A 19,378-nucleotide genomic window follows, 5' to 3' on the forward strand; every position below is an offset into this window, starting at 1 on the left:
CTTCTCACAAGTCATGACTTCTACCTTACAGATCAGTACAAGGATTTCATTCTTATTTTCAGCTAACTCTCAGCCTTTTCACATGGATATCAGATATTGAGAAAGGACAGGGCCTCTGATTTTCTTTGGAAGCCTAAATACATAGTCATTGGTTAACCAGCCTGAAAAGAAATTCATTGCAGATATCTATCTCATTCACAAATTCCCAAAAGCCATTCTGAAAGACAACCAAGGTATAATGGAGAATAGCTTTAGAGAAGCATATCCAAGCACAGAGTCAAACCTTAGCAACATTGTGAGAAACTTCTTTGAACTTGCTATATAAAACAATAACTGGGTTTGAATGAGAATGACTGGAAATATGTTTGCACTCCAGAGTAGAGTTTCTTTCATAGTAAACTTTAAAATGGGCATTATGGGGAATTATATAATACATTCCTTCATCCTGCCCTATCACCTAGATCTCAGGTTTCAAACCGCTCTGTCTTTATATCTAAGCAGGCATAGGTAAGTTAAAGCAAAGAAATGCCATGCAGTTGCTCCATACCCGGAGCAGAATAAGGACAATAAGATCCACAGGTCCTGAAAGCGGTGAAGAAGTACTGGCCATTGTACTTCCTCACTGAAAGTGTTATGATGCTTGAGTTTGGTCTTAGAGCAGAATGCTTAGCAGTGTCCATCCCTAATGTATGCATGGAATAAACCACCAATTTTGGGCAGAAGGCACACCAGTTCACAAATCTGTACCATATTTGGCCAGCTGAGCAAGAATAACAAAAAGTTAAGTCCTGCCAAAGCTAACACCCACTTTCTACTAGCCCTAATAAGGGAGGTAAGAAGATAAGAAAAGAGTAGAATCCATAGTTAATCCCAAGTCCTTGTTTTAGCCATTCATTTCTACTTTGTCCCCCATAAATCCTTTTCATCTGAGCTCAGATTAAATACCCAAGAGTTGTCTACATGGGCAAGATTCCTGATCGACACTCTTCCTTGTTACTGCAAGTCATGTGTCAAGCAGATACCCAAAATCTCAATGAGTAATTCAGGTATCTGATATTGGAGCTGAGAATGAATCTAAGAGATTTACCTCCTAAGGTCATAAGAATCACTGCCATTTAAATGAAAAGCATGGATTTATGAATTTATAGTATACATTTTTCTAATGATTATAGATATGCTTGGTTCTTCCCAATAGAATTAACATTTTCTCTAACCTTTTCCTTTAAGAAAGCAAGGTCTTATTTGTATCAGAGATTCTTAACTCACAGTTCATGAACTTAAAAAACCTTACTGTGATGACTGTATTTTGATATAATGGATTTCCTTTAGAATAATATGTATTTATCTTATGCATTTAAAACATTATTCTGAGAAGTGATCCATAGACTTCACCACACTGCCAGAGGGGACCATGACACACACAAAAAGATTAAGAACACCTAGTATAGATCAAGGAGAAAGGTATTAGGGTGGCCAAGTCACTACTTTTGCCTTTCTTCGTATCCCCAGAGCTTAGCCCAGGGCCTGACAAATAATAAGCACTTAACAAATACTTGTTGACTGATTTACATGTTTGGCTGAGGACTGCCCCTCAATTCTATTCTTCTCCACTATCATCATATGCTTTCCTGACTTTTCTTACAAAGGAATTTGTTACAACCCCTATCTCCACTCTTAAAAAAAAAATCTATAGTTTAGCTTCCTGCCTCCTTTTCTTTTGTAGAGCTGAGTTACATTATCACATGTCACCAGTAGGTGCCACCATCTAACATATGTTACATCCTAATTTGAAAACTCGTTAAGCTCTTGGGTTTTTTAAATAAAACTAATGTCAAATTTAATCCATTCCTTGAATTTAAAGTTACATTAAAATTCTTATACCAAATGGGGGATAGATGCACATAATACTAATTAAGAAATAGCAGGGCGGAGCTACTTCACACAAATAAAAGAAAATTCCATTTAGTAATATTTTACATATCAGTATAATAGCATTTTCAGTGTTTTCCTTTGTGCACATAGAAGAGTGCAAATGTGAAGTGTGACTATAAAATAATGAGGTTAGTTTTCTTTACTTTATTACCATCCTATCTGTATGTCTGAACTGAGAAAAAGATGCATCTTCTTGGGCTTGGGAGACAGTGAGGCAAAGATAGAAATTGAAACAATAAAAACAGTGATCAAAATGCAGGAAAAATAATGACAGACTTACAGGTTTATCGTTTACAAAGTGCTTTACATATGTTATCTTACCTGATGTCCACAGCCAATCTATGAAGAAAGTACAGCTCTTACTTTCCCCATTTTATGAGGGTTTCTCCATTTTACCTAAGGCTTAGAAAGATTCAAGTACTTAACCCAAGGTCACATAGCTAGTAGAAAGTTAAGTCCTTTGAAGACAAGGATTATTTCATTTTTGCTTATGAATCCCCAGCCCTTAGCACAGTGCCTAGCAATAGTAGTAGTAGCCACTTATTGAAAGTTTTTTCAATTGAATTCAATTGTAAGTATCAGAGTCAGGATCAGAGCACAAAGACTACTTTTAAAAGGTTAGGATTTGTAATATATTTACATCCTATTTTCATTTTGAAATGATCAAGTTTTTAACTTGTTAACTTTTGAGAAACTTAACATACATGTTTTGTATTTTGGCACACACTTTTTAGCTGCTGTGATTTCATTGAAGTGTGTATTCTTTCCATGCCTTTTTATCTTGCTCAGCCCTTGTCTGGCCCCATAGAAGCTTTAACCCATGTACTGAAGGCCTTCCTCTGGTTCTTTCATTATCTCACAACTTTGCACTCATGCTGTTGATCTGTCATATCTCATTCTTTACACATAAAAATCCTCAAATCTCAAAGTTCCAAGAGCTATCAGCAGTCAGCTAATGCAATCAATAATGAGTCTCCCTTCTACAACACCCTCTGCCCAACCTCTGCTCATCAATCCTGAAGAGCAGCAAATTTTCTACTTCCCAAGTCAGTCTATTCCATTGTTGGACAGCTCTAATTTCTAGGAAAATTTTCTGAATTCCATGTCAATGTGAAACTTACACTTAAAAATGCTCTTTTAAACACCTCATATATTGGATATCATGCTTTTATCAGTGATATTTAATAGAAGTATTTTCCCATTCTATAACTAGTCTTCTAATTCTGTCTCCCTTGATTTTATTTGTGGAAAATTTTTAAACTATATGTAACCAAAATTGTATGTTTTCTCTCTCCCTTGTATCCCTTCTTTAGTTAAGTGCATGGCCTATCCCTGAGCTTAAACACTGAACCTCCAAGTTTCTGGGGCTTCCTTCAATTATCAGCTAAATTCCCATCTCCTACAAGAAGTCTTTCTCCATCCTCCTAAATCTTAATGCTTTCCTGAGTAGACTACCCCAAGTTTATCCTGTATATAGCTTGCGGATACCTAGTTATTTACATGATGTCTCCTCTATTGTCTTGAACAGAGAGCTTCTTGAAATCAGAGCTTTTTTTTTTTTGTTGTTGTTTTAACTTTTCTTTGCCTTAGTGCAGTACCTGGCACACAAGCTCTTAATAATTGCTAAATGGTTAGTTGATTTATTTTAGTGATCACTTCTCTTTTTAAAGGCCCTGAAATCATTCACTTAATAGTACTCTATAGAAATTTTCTAATAATTGAAGGTAAGCTCACCAGCCTATAGTTTTGTGATCTGCCTTCATCCCTTTTTGAAAATCAGAACATTTGCCTATTTCTTGTGCTGCAGTATCTCCTCTATTTTCTATAATATTTCAAAGATCAGTAACAATAGCCTACAACTCAATGATCACCAGTTCTTTCTACCACCTGCTCCTCTAAGCCCAGTGACTTAAGTGTGACCACTCTACCTCTTTTTTGAGGCAATCAGGGTTAAGTGACTTGCCCAGCGTCACACAGCTAGTAAGTGTCAAGTGTCTGAGGCCAAATTTGAACTCAGGTCCTCCTGACTCCAAGGCCGGAGCTCTATCCACTGCGCCACCTAGCTGCCCCTCTACCTCCTTTTATAGTCACATAGTTCATCCATTATGTCTTTTAGACCACTTCTTGAATAACAGTCCCTAGCCTATTTCTGTCCACTGTGAAGCTTCCCATTGCTCTTTGAATTATCTACATTTTTAACCCTTCTAAGAACTTCACAGAAGACAACTAGTGTTTGTTTTTTTGTTTTGTTTTGTTTTTTTAATGGGCTTTTGTTGCATGGTTGTCTTTGAGACAATTGAAACTGCTGCTTAGCTTCCCAGATGGGTTACAGCTAGGTCAATTACACTAAATGCCGTCTTCTATTCATTTTCCATTTGTTATATCCACCCAATACACATGCATGCACATGCACACATAAGCATTTTAAATATGGTGCTGAATAGTAAACATGGCTGTAGGCAGGTATGCAACCTCACCCTGACCTGCCTATTCACAAATAGGTCCAGGCAGCCAGTTGGGATATAGAGAAAACCAAATTCCAAACTTACTCAGTGACCTAAGGATCCTTTGACCAGAGCTTAAGCAATTCACTTGTTTTCACTTCCAAACTTTTGTGTCCACTGTTAGTTTCCTTCTTCATTTCTGCATCTCTCTGATTCAAGAAAATGTATCTCTGTCCCTCAACTTTATATAAACAAAGGCAAATGATTTGATGACTATAAAGTAACAACACTGCTATCCACCTAGCAGCTACAGAAAGCCTGCTTCACTAGTTTAAAGTCCTCTTTCAGCTCTAAGATTCTAGGAGTAGACTCTGAAGGCATGTTTGGTTCTTTCCTTTGGATAGAATCACAAAGTTCTAGCATTCAGGAGACTAGCACAACCATGAACAATTTCTTAGGACTTTTTTTATTATCTTCTTACTCAATGACTCACAGTAGATAAAATTCACAATACTCATCAGAAGCTGAAAATGAATTTGAATACAAACTAACAACAACAGGAATTCATTCATTACCTCCCTACCTCAACCACAGGTGATCAGACAGGTAAAATCACAACCAACCATTCTTAACCAAGCCATATGTTTTGCTTAGAGTTGTCGAGTGGGAAGACTTAAATGATGCTTTCTGTCAGAAGCACTCTCATACAAATGTTGACATACAGGGGTATCTCTTTCCTACTTCTTTCCAAAGCTCATCAACCCCAAGAAAACTAACTTCACAAGCAAGCTCACAGTATTTCATCCTCTCTCCTTTGCTCTTTCCTCATTTCCCTTGAATTTCTTATAACATCAGAATCTCAATCTTCCCAATTTTAGGGACATGTAATTGTTTTACCAACAAACTTTCACCAACACATTCAATCCTTTACTGGATTCAGTGTAACCTTATTGCATGTTCATATTCATATTTTCATCTTATTTAATGGAAAAGATAAAGTTTTTTTTTTAAAGATCATTAAAGGGGCAGCTAGGTGACACAGTGGATAGAGCACCAGCCCTGGAGTCAAGAGGACCTGAGTTCAAATCCGGCCTCAGACATATAACACTCACTAGCTATGTGACTCTGGGCAAGTCACTTAACCCCAATTGCCCTAACCAAAAAAAAAAAAATCATTAAGAGCCTTCTACACTCCCAAGCTATTTAGTTCATTGTCAAAACAACTTATTCTGTTAATTATTCTTGGGCTTGGTTTCACATTCAGTACTTTTATCTCTTAGATTATTGTTGTCATTTTCTTTACCTCCATGACTGAGAAAAGACAGAAAAAAAAGAGTACTAGAGATGTCCCCAGCAGATACTGAGACTGTTGTCACAAGTTCAAAGTCACATTTCACTCAAGATTGCTATCCCATAACACTGGCCCTTAGTGAAGTTAGCAAAGCAAATACTTGGCTCTGAAGTCTTGGACACATTTCCCTTAATTTCCCCCAATGGGTTGATTCAAATAGTTTTCTATGACTCCTGCATCACCTACATAGTATCCACACATGTATCTGACACTTCAGTGTAAGGTGATAGAAAATATAGACTTGAAAGTAGTTGATTCTGTGCTTGGCTATGATATTGATATGCTGTAATCACCATCAGCAAAATGTGTTGTTCAAGCTCCTTACTCAAGAAGCAAGAACAGTATTCTGGGCACTTATGGGAAGAACTTAACTGTGTCCTCGGTTTTTCTTTCTCCATTTTCTTTATGCAAGATAAGATGATAAACTTACTTGCCTTTAACTCCAATACTTCATATGATCTGATATTTTATCAGTGATGGTATTTTCTCACTTAGGAAGCACATGAAAGCCCATCTGGTCCTTAATAATTTCATAAGTTGCTGTGGGGAGAAAACCATTACCACCAGGCCTTCTGGTGATTAACCTCTCCAATACTCAGTGAGATTGGTCCTTTTGGTAGGTGGATGACAGATCCACAAAGCATCACTGGCCCTGTAGTCAAAGCTTTTCCAATTTGAAAGCATCTTCCTGAGGTTAAGCTTGTATTGGCATAGCCTTTGAGAACACAGGACCTTAATAAAAGAACAGAGAAGTTTGATGAAGACCAATATTATGAGTAAATGCCAAAAGAAATTTATGTGTCCCTGGATTAGATGAAATATGGATCATTTGTTGCAAGAACCACTGATAATTTTGATGCATCACATTTTAAAAATGAATTTAGTAGATAAAATCAGTAATCATATGCTAGATTTTGATTATCTGAGACAACATCCCCTTCAGACTGTTATTTGGAAAGGCTGAGCACTATTTGCATAAAATCTGTACTGCTAAATTTAAAATGGACACAGGAGGACTAGAGACAAAGATTTCTAGATCTATTTAATTTTACCACAGGAAAGGACTTCCGTGGTTATCCTGTCCAAAGCCTTCATTTTACAGATAAGGAAACTAAGTTACTCAATGGTCATAATAGCTAGTTTGTTATAGAGCTGGTACTAGAACTTTTTGCTCTTATGCTCTGCAAAAATGTTTCTAATATACTTTATTGGATCATTTATGCAGGTGTGCCCTGTACCTTTATATTGCAGTTAACAATAATAATAAACATTTATAGAGCTCTTCAAGGTTTATAAAATGCTATACATGTTATCTCATTTAATTACAGTGCCAGAAAGAAAATATTCATGTGATAAAGTAATTTAACATAAGGAATTTACTTTGTTGAGTTCATTCACTGCATTTTTCCATTTGCATCTTGGAATTTCTGACCTTGAAAAGATCTCATGACATTAAGGGACTCTACCGAACTGGTCTAGAGTTCCTCACACACTAAATGAATGGATTTTACAGGCTATAGTTCAAACTAAGCTAAACATTTATTTCATGAATTCATCCTAAACTACTTGCATTAAGTGTCCTAATTTGAATGAGTCATAAGTCTTTATCTCTCCTGTATGTATACTATACTTGGCTCCTTCCCTTTTCCCAGAAAAGTTGTGATTCTAGCCATAAGAGTTCCAGAAATCTTTTGCATGTATATAAGTTCTTATAGGCACAATGAGTTTTTAAAAAAAAATTAAGCTTGCATTTCCTTGAGCTTCTCAACCAAGGAGCACCTAATGTTTTACGTGGATTACTGAATGCTTTAAATATATTAAAAAAAGAAAAACACTGGAAGACCAGAGAGCTCTATTGTTGCACCATTGTGCCAGGGATCTAGGAGAAAGGTAAAATATTTGCCCTCTTCTAGGTTTACCTGAAGAATCTAGAAATTGAAGTTTCCATGTAGGGATTTGAGGAGAACTGCTTAAAGAGTGACAAATGTCAACAATATTTAACATCCAATTTCTTTTGCTGCTGCTGTATTTCCAGGTTTTCTAAATAACAAGACAGAAGCAAAGATTGTGATGTGATATCCATCCACAAAGTATCTCCTACCCATGCCACTGCTAGAGCCCTAGGGCCTTTAGGGTCCACTCCTGTATACCATCACCTAATTCTTCTTTGTTGAAATAGAAATTGAAATTGGGTGCACAAGGCTTTGGTCAGGTTAGTCAGGAGAGGAGACCCCAAAGAGGTGCCTTGTTCCACTCTTAGTGTTCAGGGTAGTATCTGCTGAGATGAAAACTCTATCTATAAAGGAGTTAGTACTTCCCTAAAATAATTATAGGGGAAGGTGGAAATTGTACAACCAAAAGACAAGAGAGAACTGATTATTTGAAGTATACATTAAAGATAATTAAATTTTTGGTTGATCTTATGCCTATAAACACAACTCCACCACAATGTTAATTCCACTAACTGGTCTTCAATTTATCTGAAACTATTCACACTAGTGCAAGGGTGGGGAACCTGTATCTTTGAGCCACATGTGGCCTTCTATTTCCTCAAGTGTGGCCCTTTGACAGAATCCAAATTATTCTGTCAAGTTTGGATTCAGTCAAAAAGCCACACTTGAGGACCTAGAGGGCCACGTGTGGTCTTGAGGCTGCAGGTTCCCCATCACTACACTGGTGCTTTGTCTAATGTGTATTGGTGATCACGCTCAGTTTTCAGAGATGCATGAGTTTGAACCTTAATGGTAGTATATGGACATGTGACACATACAATAGTGGTTATCTTACTTTTTTTATAGGACAGCATCAAAACATGTAAACAAAGACCTGGGAAACATGGAGGAAAACAAAAAATTAGAAGAAAACAATCACAAAACAGAAGCTTAAGAGAAATATTTTTCCCCCAATTGCTGTTACAGGTAGGTGAACTTTACACAAGGTCTAAATGTAATGACTTAGTGGGTAAGTATGAAGTATCCTAGGAGATTAAAGGAAAAGAGACTTTGAGGTTCTCATTTCACAATTCTGGACTTCAAATCCTGAAAGAGATGTTAGGAGTAAAACACAGCACTTTAGTGAGCCCAAAGATTGGAAATTCACAGAATAAAAAAAACCATTGTCCTTAGAATAACCAATATCACCCCTGAGATTTTAACTTTTGCCTTTTTGACCTCATTGCCAATAGGATTTCAGAATCCCAAGAAACCTCATTCTATGGGATGATGTTTTAACGATATTGTGAGAGTATTATCAAGGTTCTAATGGTTTCATTTTGGGGAAAGAAAAGGAAGAGGTTCATGTAAAAATATAATCTAAGCATTTTAATGCAGAAGTTTTGCTTATGAGTGATACAATATTTATCTAAACTTCCCTTGAAAAACTTTCCAACACAAGGAAAGCAGCTCACTCTCAGCCTTTATCTATAACTACAGTGAGCGATTATATATCTGTAGAGGTATGTGACTTCTGTATTTCATTCTCTAGTATTAGAGAGGATGATAATTAGGCAGTTATAGTTACATTTTCTCACTTTTCATGTTCCCATGGCCCAGACAGACATAGCATAGGTGGCAATGTAATATGGTAGAGTAAGAAGTGACTTTGGGGCAAGAAGATAGAGGTTTGAATCCCATCTTTGTTTCTTATAGCTGTCCTACCTGTCATCTTGCACAAGACACATTATGTCTTCCTCGCTTAGTTTCCTCACCCAGAAAATGAGAGGATTAAATAAATGATCTCTAAGGCTCTGCTAATGTAACTCAGTAGTGCAGTGGATAGACTCCCAGGCCTGGAGTCAGGAAGACTCATCTTCCTGAGTTCAAATCTGGTCTCAGACTCTACCTATATGACCCTGGGCAAATCACCTAACCCTGTTTGCCTCAGTTTTCTCATCTTTAAAATAAGCTGGAGAAGGAAATGGCAAAGCACTCCAGGACCTTTGTCAAAAAAACTCAAATGGGATCATGCCTGAAAAATGACTGAACAAAAGGCCTCTCTAAGCTCTAGAACATATGAGAATTTGGGGCATTAGTGAGAATGATATACACTGCTAGTCTATGCATATCATTTGGAGTGTGAGGCCCATGTCCACCACAGTAGATAGAAGGGTCATTACGGTTAAACCTGTAAGGTAAGGTTTGAAGTGGAAGAAAGCAAAGTGGAATCTGGTCACGGGGTAAGAAAGATGTAGGAGTGAAGGGGAGGCTTATGAGAGAGAAGATCCACAAATACCTCCAACTGATTTGATGTCACATAGGCTTGTTTTAAAGATCAGAAGATTGGGATGTCAAAGTGCTCAGCACCTGAATGCCTCTTACCCCTTCTCAAACTGGAGCTCTGACTTTCAGGTTTCTCAAATTTACAACTCAGAGGAACATTTCCATGTCTTTGCTATACGATTCATTTCACTATCCATTTTCTTTAAAATTGGGTATGATATTTTCAGAATAAGATTTGAACTTCAAATTATTTTCCTTCTGGTTAGGGAAGGTAGAGTATGATTTTGGGGAAAGGGCAAGTACTTTTACCCAATACATAAATGGGATGAAATGCTTGGTGTTCCTTCTGTGTGTAGGTCTTTCAGATTTGTCAAAGTTAAGCAATTCCCCTCCTTCAACACCTCCCCTCCAACAAAACTCTTAACCAATCTCAAATAAATTACTGTAGAAAAGATGCATAAACTTAAGAATAGAGCTAGAAAAGAATCAGGTCAAAGATGAACTTTTCATATATATGACAACATTTGTCCCCAAACTGCAATTGACAGATACATATTGATTGTTAATGGTAATTTACCTTGGTTAATTTCTTTTCTTTCCACATTTTCAGAGAAAAAAAAACATATAGACCAATTGAAGCATGAACGTGGATTGTATTTAAGACATATACAAAGACATTGACAGCTATTCATGGTTCAAGTGTTAAGCAGTTCATTCTACCAAGCTGTCACAAGATTTTAGAAAATTATCTCAAGTAAAACAACATAGAAAAATTAAGGAAAAAAAAACAAATTTTGGCAGCCATGATAATAGGTCACTATGTTGTGTTCTGTTTGAATTTTTTTCTGTAAATTTCTGCACTGAGAATTTCTTTTTTTTGTTTGCCTTTTATGTAAATTTTTTACGTAGCTATTTTTATACACTATAAGGCTTTGTTCTGGGAGTTGCTGTTAATCTGATGTATAGTGTAATGTTTTTATTTCAATTGTTTTTTATGGATACTCTTTGAGCAGGTACATTTCTGATTCTGATTGCTATCAGTAATGCCTCAAATTTTATCACAAGTTCCTGAAACCCTAAGGTAGAAACTTGTGGCCATGTGGTAGGGGTACCACATGTTACTCTATTCAAAGATGTGATTTTATCTCTCTCTCAATACACACACACACACACGTCAGGTTGAAAAACATTATTTCAATGTACATACAACAAACTAACACCAGTCAAAACACAAGCATATTAACATATAAACAACAGGTTTCCTAAAATGAAATAGATGCCTGTTGTCAAGAAACATCAACACCGAATTAGGGATAGTACTTACATATAGAGATAGTTGCTGGGAATATTTCTTAAAAGAAAAAAAATGTAAATCAATGAATCAATAACATTTTGGAAAATCATGGCTTATATCCCCATTTCCATTACTCTTAACGTGACTGAAACTTCAAATTGATTTTGTATCCTTTGGGTTTTCCACTGCCTTAAAAAGACACTTTTTGTCCTCTTTGATGAAGATATCAGTCAGAATTGGAGATTTTCAACAGTGGTCATTATCAGAGCTGCTTTATTTTCCACAGGAATAGAATATATATTTTTTGTGTGTGTTTGTTTTTGTTAACTACGCTACAGATATTGAATGCACCTTGAGATAATTTAGTGTTTTTAACTGGTACCTAATTTATCAAACAGTACATGAAAGTGTAATAATGAAATGTCTATGTATCTTTAGTTACATTCAAATTTGTAACTTTATAAACATGTTTTACGCTTGGACATTTTTAGGATGGTAGTATAAATGGAAACATTTCGAGGTAGACTGGATATGGGCCAATAGTGTATTTGTGATTAGCCTTTTCAACCTTTCCTCCTCCATGCAGAAGCCTGGTTTCTGAATAAACACGACACAGCCATTTTTGGCCCGAGTGTAACATAATTTTGTGGACAAGCAGCATCAAATTTCCAGTTTAAAAAAATAATTATCCAGAGGGGAAGGGGAGACGAAAAAATGGAAACTAGTGACTCTTTTTTGAACAGGCCAGTGAAAGGTTTTTTCTTTTTTTTAATAGAAGTTAACAGAAAAATTGGAGACTAAATTCAAGTGGAAGTCAGGAATGATATTTTGCCACTTCTGCATTCTTTAGAAACTAACTGTTATTGTAAATTTGTAAAATGTCTGGGCAGTAGTGACTGATGTCTTAATAAAAGCTTCCTGTAGTACATTGGTATGGATTAAATATGTAAGATGTCCTATTAAACTCTATAATGTATAAAATATTAGAGGGAAAAGAAAATATGCTATATTGCCTCTAAACTTTGATTTATTAAAGTTTTATTTGGCAGGAAAAAATTGAATTTTGGTCAACATTTAAACCAAAGTGAAAGGGAAAAAAAAAACCAAAGTAATTTGTTTTGCATGGCTAAGCCATTCTGTTATCTCTGTAAATACTGTGCTTTCTTTTCCTTTTTTTTCTTTTTAGAGTTTTGTTTAAGGAAATTCTAAAATTTTTAAACACCTGTTTTCTGAAATAAAACATGAACACTAAAAAAAAGAAATTACATATATATATATAATTTCTTTTTCTTTTGGTTGTGGGAGATAAAGGCTGCAAAGTACAGCTGCTAAGATACTTTTGCAAAAAGCAGCAATGTGACACTAAGAAGAAAGGGTTAAAAACTACAATACTTTGGCTTCAGCTTGTGATAGTTAACTAATTCCAGAAATAGCTGTCAAACCCTAGCGAGTTGGGCCATCTGACATGGCATGCTCCAGAACGAAAGCAGAAAGCATGCAGGGACAGAGGGAACAACACTGTCCACTACATCAGAGATTGGAAGAAGAAAAACGTTTGTGAACCAATATCTACATCAACAATATTGAGAATGAAGATGAACCAGTCCTCGCCATTTGAGGTTGCTGCTCCAGCTTCTCTCCACTTTAACTCTTTGGCAAAAGGAGGCAGGTTTTCCCAGCTCAAAGTTCACTCCCTGTCGGTGATTACAGGAACTGTGTGTGGAAATGGATTAACATGCCCATCTATGCCTAAAAGATAATAAAACTGAAGTATGTCTTCAAATGTCTGTCTCCCATTTTAGTCTGAGGGAATATTTTTCTGAGCCCATTATTTTTCATTTGGAAATGATTTCAGTGCCTTGTGTATGAAACCAAATGTTCATGGACAGCCGATTTAAGGTTGTAGTCTTATGTGAGTAACTGATAGTCCTGGGTGATCTGAATGACAAATATTGCCACAATCTTTCATATACCAAAGTTACCTGACTTGGGCAGCCAACATAACCTCAGATTTCCACAGATGAGTGTCTCTATAAAATATTTCTTTCTGAATCTTCAACAGATAAGATCATACTGCACTCATGTTTGGCATTTTCCAGGGTTTTTCCCATCACTTTATAAAATGAATACTTTCCCAATCCTTTAAACACATTGCAAACATCAAACCAACATGCTGTTGGAACTAGATTTGTAATCACCTAGGAAATAACTTTCATAGAAATGACCTCTCCAAGATAAACCTCCAAATGAACATGGGGAGAAAATAATAAATGTCACCAATTGAGACATTTGACTGATCTTTAGAAAGCTAGTTGCTTCTGCCTTGGATTCCTATTTGTCCTCTGTTAAGTATTACCTGTTAATTATTAGAGATAATGAGTTTGTGTTTCTCTTACAATGGGATATTTTAATAATGTTAGCAAGGAGGAAGCCTTTGAGCTTAACTTGTTATAGTCCTTGGATTTCAAGGGGAACCATTAGATATTTGGCATGTCTGAATCTGTGATAATGTGCTATGTAAGGGAATAGGCTTCTATTATAGTCAGTCACAATGTAATTGGGCTAATCAGGTAAAGTTCTGTGTTATCTAGTTGGGAAGATCATTTGCTCCAAAACCCTTGTTTTCTTTTTCTTTTTTCTTTTCTCTGTCTTTCTTTCCCTCTCTCTCTCTCTCTCTCTCTCTCTCTCTCTCTCTTTTTTTTTTAAAGTACTGGGGAGTTTAAGTGACTGGTTCAAAGTCAAACAGGTAATAACTAACTGAAGCAGAATTTGAACTCAGGTCCTCTGGCTCAAAAGCTAGTACTCTATACCCCTCTGCATAGTTCTGCTGTACCCACTCTGCTTCTCTGTAGTACACACCTCCTTTCATGTGAAACAACTCACTTGTGTCAAAAAAGCATGAGCTTTGAAACATTTTTTTTAACAGAAGAACCAGACTGAACTAAACCACCCATACTCTCTTGCCTGTCCCTTTCCTTGTGACCAGAGACATTTATGGCAGAGGTTAAAAACTACTTATTGGAAATGTGGGATGATTTCCATTTAAGTACAGATTCTACTAAAGGATTCTTCCCAGTTTGAAGGTTCTACATATGCAGTATCAAATGGTTAGCTTTGATTACAAGCATTGCCATCTCTTGAAGACGGTGAAACTAGCTATTCTAATTGACCTTATCAGTATCATGCTTTAATAAGTGAACAAAATGCCCATGTGTAAGTATATAGAAGTATATTTTCTAAGACTTTTGCAAACAAAACACCACACATTGTATTAAGTATGCATAAGGCAAAAAAAAAATTCCCTTTCACATTAACCCTGATAAAAATAGTTAGCATCTGTATCGTGGTTTAAGGTTTGCAAAGTGTTTAATATATATTAGCTCATTTGATCCCCACAATAATCCTAGAAGATAAGTACTATTATTTTCTACATTTTACAAGTGAGTAAACTGAGGTGGAAAGAAGGCAAGGACTTATAACACAACTATTATGTGTGAGGCAGGATCTGAACTCAGTTCTTCCTGGCTACAAAGCAGTGCCCTATGCAGTATGCCACCTAGCTTCATCTTTGCCTTCATCAATACTCCCCAAGACTTATATGAAACCCTTTTTCCTGTAGTACCTAGGACTTTGCTGTTCCTAGCTATTTAACTTTTTACACGCATGGCTCAAACACGGATTCCTATTGGGAGTATATAAGCAGGCATTCCCACACCACAGATATGCCAAAGTTTCTTGTTCTATCTCACTGCATTATCTACTTTCATAAAGGACAGTGGCTTATAGGAAATTTATAGGAGATCAAGGACAAGAGAATTAAAATAAGGAATAATAAAAATAATTAGATGATGAATTAATTTATTTAATTCAATCATCATTAATTACTTAATTTGGACTAGATAATTAAATAATTAAATTGAGGAAAAATAAATAATAAAAAATAGAATAATAATAATAAGAGCAAGAATCTATACATATAATCTACCTGGACTAATTTTCGTTTTCTTCTGGGAGATAAAGTTTGCTGATCAAGAAAGTGATCATTTACATAATTCTGGAAGGTTTGCCAAGGAGTAAGGGCTATGAGGGGGAAATGTTGGGGATTAAGAGAGAAAAGGTTTTATAGTTATGAGGAGAAGGCATGGCAGTTCATTTTAGTTGCATGACCATGAGGTACAGCTACCCTGAAATTTCTGTCAATTGAAATGGTTCCTTCATGGACCCTCTGTAATAAAAGAAGGCATCATTAACAGAGATACAGGAGAAGTGTATTAGCATTGACCTGAGAAGAATCAGTTTTGACCAAAGGGAAAAGTAGATCAAAAGGCACCTTCAAATCAATTGTGTAATCTATGATGTGAAAATAATACAAGGATTATTGAAGACAAATTCAGTGACTCACAGATGGATAGAGAGTAGCTTGCTTTCTCTTTTAATAACAATAAGCTAGCATTTAAAGGGTGCTTCAAGGTTTGCAAAGCTCTTTATATATGTTAACTCATGATACAACTGGGTGAGGTTGGTCTTATTATCCTCATTTTACTGATGAGGAAGGTGAAGCTCCAAGAGGTTAATTAACTTGTCAAAGGTCACAAGGCTGATAAGTGTCTGAGGCAGAATTCAAACTCAGGTCTTTATGATTCCAAGTCCCATAATCTATCCACTGTGCTTCCTAGCTGCCTAGCTCTTTTAATCCATTATTCTTGTTAATTATGCACTCCTGCCAAAGGAGTGCATGTTAAATGTCTGTATCCTTTAGACCCCTTGCCATAGTGACTTTCTGGAGCAGTGCTATGACCCCAGCCTCAGTTTCATTTTCTTTTTTTTTTTTTTGTAAAATGCCATACCTGTCTATGCAAATTATTTGTTCGTGTTCAGATGGTAGAAAGTATTGAAAACCATGATCCAAATGCTTTGCAAGTGGTTCCCAGTGTTATAATAACTTTGTCTTGTCATATCTCATCTTTGGGACCATGCTGGAACTCTTTGTAATTTTGCAACATAAAATTTTGATTGTTTTGTGACTGTCATTCTTTTTACTTAACATTTTTGTAGTCATTGTATGTATTATTTTCTTGGTTTTATTTCACTCTCTATCAGTTCATAGAACTCTTCCCCATGCTTCTCTATATTAATTATATCTGTCATTTCTTGAAGCACAATAACATTTCATCAATTCATTACCATAATTTGTTTGGTCATTCTCCAATTAATAGGCATCTACTTTGTTTCCAGTTCTTTACTATCACAAATTGCCACATTATGCACAAATATCATGATTTCTTTTTTTTTAAATTAATAATCTTGAAGTATGTGTCTAATATGAGATCTGAGTCAAAGAATATGGATATTTTAGCCACTTTGTCAAAGAGATTTTCTAAAAATTAATTCGGTTGAGGGCACCCTGGTGCATGAGATGCCTTAATAGGAGAAATCCCAAGACACTGACCCCTATAAGTGGAGGCCCAGAAATGACTAGAGGCTGCTGTGGTTATGAGAGCACATCAGGATGGGAAGGGCAGAATTCACCTGAGATAAAGGTCCAGAAACTTAGGTTTTCTGGAAACTTCTTATATTAACTATCTTTGCTCAGAGGCAGCACAAACTAATGAGTTGTAAGCTGGCTTCTAAGTCAGGAAGGTCTGGGTACAAGTCCCACATCAGACAGATGCTAGCTAGGTGACCCAAATATCTCTCTAAAACTATAAAATCACAGAAGAAAATTACTGAGCTACATGCATGGGAAGAGAGTCTCCTCATCCACAGCTCCCCAATGACTAGATAGATAGAAATAGCTAATTTGTCCTAAACACCATTGTTTCTACATACTGAAGTAATTTAGGCAGGTGGTATAGTTGTTAGATTGCTGGGCCTGGAGTCAGGAAGACCCAGGTTCAAATCCGGCCTCAGACACTTATTAGTTGTATGACTTTGGGCAGGTCACTTAACCTTTGTCTGCCTCCATTTCCTCAACTGCAAAATGGGGGTAATAATAGCATTTACCTTCCCAGGGTCATTGTAAGAGTCAATCTGTAAAGCACTTACCACAGTGCCTGGCACATAGTAGGCTTTTCGTAAATTCTTGTACCCTTCCCTATTTAGTACTGTAGCACTCACTAATTTTGATTTCCTCTGAATTTTTCTTCTTTAAAATATTGTCATTTTTTAAATTGTGAACAAGGTAATCCTATATGCTTATCTTATTTTTAATTTGTTTATTTTCAATTAATATTTGTTTTCTCTCCCCACCACTTACGTATTGAGAAAATAATATAAAAATAAACCCCTTATACCAAATATGCAGGGTCAAGTGAAAAAAAATGCCCAAATTGCCAAGTCCAAAAATGCCTGTCTCATTCTTCATATTGCCCTTTGAATCTCAATGTCTTGAAAAAGTCTTCACAGCTCTGTTAAGAAGTATTGTTAGATGCTATGTCACCAGAGAGAAAACACAATAAGAAACTCAGTGTCAAAACCTTGGGTGATAGTTATTACCCACAAAACTTAAGCTGTCCAATAGCAAGGGAACATAGAACACACTCCCACCCCACCCCAGCCATCTTCCGTCTGTGCTTCAATTTTGTTTCTGCATACTAAAAATCCAGTGTAAATTGAGCTTTGGCTCATCAGTAGCCGATTGTGGTAGGTAGAACATTTGAGACATTTCCTTCTTTGGACAATAACAGCCTTGTCTCCCACTTTAAGTGTTCATCAATGAGGAAATCATGTTGTTGGTAAAATTTGATGAAGTTACTGCTGGAAAATTACTTCACAGGAGTATTCCAAGGATACCTGATTAAGGGTATTGAATATTTGTAGTAAAGATAGGTTTATGTCTAAGCATTAAAGTCATTGCTCAGATATTAAATCACTACTACAGTCCAATTTAGCCTGAAATCATGGGTTCTTACACTGCTGGTAAAAGCAGGAAATTCCTTTATCAGCAAGATAATAGCTGCCAACTCCAGACTTAGGAATGGTCCTTCTATCAAAAGCTGAAGAGACTTTTGTTGAATTTACCTATTGTTGAATCTGAACCCAAGTGCAGAGATTACTTTGGGGAAAGAATGTTTTGCCGTTTTGATTTCAATTTCTTCTTGGTTAATGGTTTTGTAAAGTAAGATAACATTTGATTGCACACACAATAGGTATGTAAGGTTGACCTTAGAATCTAAGTATGGTGCACTGTCTATTTTATATATGTGATCCCCAAATACCCTTCTTCTCTTGCCATCTTACAAAATGGATCATGGTCTCTGAGAAATAATGTGCAAAGTGGACTTCACCCATTATCGTCTACTTCTATCAAGGGTTCATTTTTCTTGAATATGGCAAGGATAGGGATTAAATCTATGTTTTCACTGCTATAGGGAACTCTGGTGGGGAAACCCTGTCCAACAATGCATGTCAGTAACTTCTCTGCCACTTACATTCTGGACCATCGAAGAGTTAGTGACTTACCCGGGTGATATATAGCCAGTGGTGTGTCCAAGGAGGAAATTGAACTCAGGATTTCTGGATTCCAAATGAAAAGAAATATTTCTTAAATATACAATCCACACTCCAAAGGTAAATAGTGAGATGTGTGTTTGCATTGCCTTTATAAGAACCACCTTCAGAACCCAGATCCTTTTTTCCAGGGCAAAAATTATTTTGGGATCCTCTCTGTACTTCTGTCCAGTGACCCTCTGCCTGAAGAAATCAACCTGACCCAAATGGGGAAACAAGTTACTTTGCCTAAGAGACCATCACCAGTCATTAGCATCTTAGCATCTGGGTGTCATTCTGCTTATTGCCTACTTTGTCAATTCCTGTTGCAGCCTTTTAATCTCAGAGAGGAGTTAGTAAAATTGTATGCAAGGTCATCTAAGCTTAACCCAAAGACTTAAAATTCAAGCTTAGAAACTAAATACCAGTGGGGATCAGCAAAAGGGGTAGCTGCCTCAAGTGAATATAGTGAACTCAATTATTCATTTGGTCTCTGAATGAGGTAAAGTTTGATAAACATGTTTCTTTTAACCTATGATGCAAACTAATTGAGTCTTTCCTCTAAGCTCATTTTGTGTGAATAGGAGGGCCAGAACTCTCTCTCTCTCTCTCTCTCTCTCTCTCTCTCTCTCTCTCTCTCTCTCTCTCTCAA

The 19,378-nt window shown here is 36.3% G+C and overlaps 1 protein-coding gene across 2 annotated transcripts in view; it reads left to right on the forward strand.

The window, feature by feature from the left end:
• The window catches only part of ALCAM (activated leukocyte cell adhesion molecule), a 253,315-nt gene extending 244,670 nt beyond the window's left edge, over positions 1 to 8,645 (forward strand). For both annotated transcript variants that reach the window (XM_027868663.1, XM_027868664.1), the window contains one exon: positions 8,526 to 8,645. In XM_027868663.1, the coding sequence (XP_027724464.1) occupies positions 8,526 to 8,613 (88 nt within the window). In that variant the 3' untranslated portion in view covers positions 8,614 to 8,645. The remainder of the gene's footprint in view (positions 1 to 8,525) is intronic.
• The last annotated feature ends 10,733 nt before the right edge of the window (positions 8,646 to 19,378 follow it).

This window comes from Vombatus ursinus, unplaced genomic scaffold (assembly GCF_900497805.2).
Source record: "Vombatus ursinus unplaced genomic scaffold, bare-nosed wombat genome assembly UNPS02001419.1, whole genome shotgun sequence".
Lineage (NCBI taxonomy): Eukaryota > Metazoa > Chordata > Mammalia > Diprotodontia > Vombatidae > Vombatus > Vombatus ursinus.